Source organism: Cynara cardunculus (assembly GCF_001531365.2).
Source record: "Cynara cardunculus var. scolymus isolate 2C chromosome LG 3, CcrdV1, whole genome shotgun sequence".
In the NCBI taxonomy this organism is placed as follows: domain Eukaryota; kingdom Viridiplantae; phylum Streptophyta; class Magnoliopsida; order Asterales; family Asteraceae; genus Cynara; species Cynara cardunculus.
In genome coordinates this window covers 5,659,417-5,663,530 of record NC_037530.1, presented here as the reverse complement: position 1 = coordinate 5,663,530, position 4,114 = coordinate 5,659,417, and the positions used below count along the sequence as shown (strand labels likewise).

At 39.9% G+C, this 4,114-nt stretch overlaps 1 protein-coding gene across 1 annotated transcript; it reads right to left on the bottom strand.

Annotated features, from left to right (window-relative positions):
• Positions 1-1,960: 1,960 nt before the first annotated feature.
• Positions 1,961-3,563, bottom strand: LOC112509527 (UDP-glycosyltransferase 88A1-like). Its single transcript, XM_025114525.1, has one exon. The coding sequence runs from the start codon at positions 3,532-3,534 to the stop codon at positions 2,143-2,145; it is 1,392 nt and encodes a 463-aa protein (XP_024970293.1). The 5' UTR covers positions 3,535-3,563; the 3' UTR covers positions 1,961-2,142.
• Positions 3,564-4,114: the final 551 nt, after the last annotated feature.

Sequence of the window (4,114 nt, the reverse complement as noted above, 5' to 3'; positions counted from 1 at the left end):
GAACTGAAATTACAGATACAGAAATACATCGAAAGGAAAAAGGGATTATCATCAAATCACTGAGAGAGAGGATCAACAGGGGGACCATTCATCCCCACCACCGACCATCGTACCGCCCATTTTCTCTGGAAAAACCAAGCAAAAAACCGAGCTTTGACCATCCCACCGACCATCCCGACCAATATCGAAGTCATTCTTCGACATACCGTCATAGACTACCGTATAACAACATCGGCGACCTTCCGCCGCCACCGACCACTGTGATCTGCCGCTGTCGGCCATTATCCGCCGCTGTCGGCCACCATCCGCCGCCATCGGCCAACGTCATCCGCCGCCCCTCACCACCTTCCGACGCCAACAACCACCCTCCGCCGCCAACGACCACCGTCAAGAGCCGCCGTCCACCACCCTCCTCCGCCACCAACCACGGTCTACTGCCGCCATCCACCACCGTCCGCCGCTATTATGGAAACACCGGTAAATACTCTATCTATCTTTATATGTATATGTATTTATCTACATATATGTATATCGTTTTTTTTTTTACGTAATGCGTCTATATATATATATATATATACACGTTACCGCAATTTATATCGCTTTTTTACGTTATGCATCTCTATATATATACGTTACCGCAATTTATATCGTTTTTTTTACGTAATGCATCTATATATATACGTTACCGCAATTTATATCGTTTTTTTTACGTTATGCATCTCTATATATGTTACCGCAATTTATATCGTTTTTTTTACGTTATGCATATATATATATATACGTATAAATAGTTACGTAAATATGTGTACGGGTTTTCAAGCGTACGCATATATACGTATAGATACTTACGTAAATATGCGTACGGGTTTTCAACCGTACGCATATTTACGTATAAATACGTACGTAAATATGCATACGGGTTTAAATTATGAAGTAGGAGGTTGGTATTTATAATGAAATTGATATTAGAAAAAAAATCAAATATTTTTTTCTTTTACCCGGATCACCCCGGGTACAGTACGGATCGCCCCGGGGCGAGGTGAAACATGGTCAACGAGGGATGAACAGTAATCTCGATTTTTGAGGAATTTTTTTAAGACTTAATGGGGTATCGCCCCCGTAGTGTACGGATCGCCCCCGGTGTGGTCATTCCGGTAAAACCTCTAAAATGTGGTTATTTTGTGGCAAAGAGTTGTGTAAACCGGTTATTTTTATAAATTTCCCTATATATATATATATATATAATGTTTACTTTGCAAACCATATTATTTGTACAAACCGTACAAACCTCATTCAACCAATTATAATTTTTCATTTTGTTTATTTTTTGTAATTATAAGAGGTTGATTAATTATTTTTATTGTACGGGGTCTTATTCATGAATATTATCATCTTCATTATTTTAATTTTAGAGCAATACATGAAACAGTTTTATTAAAATTTCATTAAGTATTATATGAAACAATTTCATAACCATATATGAAACAATTTTATCAAAAAAAATATTATATGAAACAATTTAATGAAATTTTTTAATAAGAATAAACGATGAAATCGACAGATAAAGATGATTTGCACGATTTATACAAATTGAATTGTTTACATTTGATCGCTTCTCTCTCTATATACATAAAGCTATTAATTTTTTTTACAAAATTGTCATCACTTAGTTGTTAGTTCTTACTTTTTTTGATGTGAGAATCCCTCTTCAAGTCTTTTATTCATTAAAAATTTCAAAAAAAAAAAACCTAAAATTAAAAAATAAAAATTAATATAAATGTGATTGGAACCAACACCTTACAAAAATCATATAAGCCAACCCTATCAACTTACTTTATTAATGTAATCTCAAAAGATACATCGAACCCGTAAAACTTTTACTACAACAAACTTTTATTGAACGGAATTTCTGATCTATGATTTCTTTTTTATTCCTTTCTTTATTGAAATTAATGACTTGAAGATGACTTTTTTTATCAACCATTTAAATTTTCGTAACGTGACAGTCAAGAAAGAGAAAAAATGTAACTATAATGAAACCCAGACTTTTTTTTATGTTTGAATTTTGTTTACATAGTTTAACGAATAAGCCATACATGTCGAATAGCCCGGAAGTCTTTTACATGAGTTGACCACGATAAGTTAGATTTGACCACATGATGCAAGAAACTTGGTCAATGCCACACCAGAAGATCCACCATCACTCATTGCCATTGCAGCCTCCTCTTTCCTTGCCTTTGCCGCATCCCTAAGACTTTTATCTTCGATCACCTGTCTAACCCTCTTCTCTACCTCCATCGCCGCCACCATCCCGCCGTCTAACTCCTCCATCGGCAGAGCCACCTTCATGTCCTCCACCATCACCACTTTGTTGAATCTTTGTTCTGCATAAAGCGGCCAAGCCACCATCGGAACGCCGGCAATTACTGCTTCTAACACAGAGTTCCACCCGCAGTGAGTCACAAACCCACCCACCGAGTCTTTGTTGAGCACCGCCACCTGTGGCGCCCATGTCTTCACCACCAGCCCTCTATCTCTTGTACGATCCAAGAAACCTTCCGGCAACAGCAAATCCAAGTCTGGCTCCGGTGGTGGCTGAAACCGGTCCATTTTGTTATTGGACGGTGGAGTTCTTACCACCCATAGAAACCTCTGCCCACTCTTCTCCAGACCAGTGGCAATCTCTTTCAACTGATGGCTTGAAAACAAACCCAAACTCCCAAAACATAAATAAACAACGCTTTGACTCGGTTGCAAATCGAGCCAGTTCAAGCACTCGTGCGAACCATCCCCACCGGCAGCTATTAATGGTCCGATGGTATAAATCGGTGGCGTAGGTTGATCTGGGACACATAAACCATCGGTAATTGCTTTGATCGCTTTTGGTTCCAGCGAATCAAATGTGTTTACGATGATCCCAGCTGATTTGGGCAATTGCTCACAGAATACAAGCAAGTCCGAATAAACGGCAGAGGTTCTATCAAGAAGTGGGCTTGGCAGCTCCGACGACGGTATAGGTGGCAAACCCGGTGAATGGATGAGCGTGTTCATATCTCTAAAACTTGCGGTGGTGGTTCTGTGCATCGTCGGAAAGTAGAGGAATTGGGCGAGGCAACATGCACCGGAAGTGAAGAAGTAGTAAACAGGGATGTTTAAGTTAGCTGCGGCAGTCATGGCAGGCGTGCAAAAAAGGTCGATGATGAAGACGGTAATATGAGAGGAGAGAGAGATTGATTGGAGGGCGTGTTCGATGTTGGTGGCGCTACGTCGGAAAAGCTCGAACATAGCGGCTCCCATGGTGGGGTAAAGGTCGGTATCGAGTGGGATATCGGGAAGGTGGTGGAAGGTGATGGCAGGGAAGGTGTGAGAGATGTGGCGGACATAGGAGGCGGTGGAGGCGGGGTTGAAGGAAGGGATGAGGGTGAGGAGGACGACAGAGAAGGAAGGATGGTGGTTGAGGATGAGTTTTCCGAGCTCCACCATTGATACGAGGTGGCCCATACCTGGGGATGGATAGAGAACTATGGTGGCCATTGTTGTGGTGGGTGTTGAAGGTAGAGGGATAGGATTAAAGAAGGGAACTGAAATGGTAGAACATATAGGATAGGACGAAGGAAGGAGGCCAAAATCAAAATCAAAATCAAATAAAAAAGGATGTGAGGACAAGCTGCAACACCTAAGCGCTTACGCAAATTATTAAAACTGTAATAATTATGTTTCTTGTGAGTGGGAAGTCGTGGATCAGTAATTCTCTTGAGCGGTAAAGTCTTGGATTGGGGAGTGATGATGGCACCCGACCCGACAGTGGGTGTGGACTTTGAAATTTGGAGTTACTTTGATTTTCATCAAACGTCAAAATCAACGATAAGATATTACTTTATTTTTATTATTATTGTTTTATATATAAAACATATTATATATAAGGGTTAGATTCATGTAAGGCCAAAAAAAATTTATGAAACCTGCAAGACTAATTTATGTTCATTGATCAGCTTTATAAGCTAATGATCCAATGGTCTAAAGTTGTACGATGACAATTTTGTGATTATTGAGAAGTCTCGTAGCGTTTATGAATGTTCAGATTGTTAGATTGTAGATCTAATAAGAGTTGAGA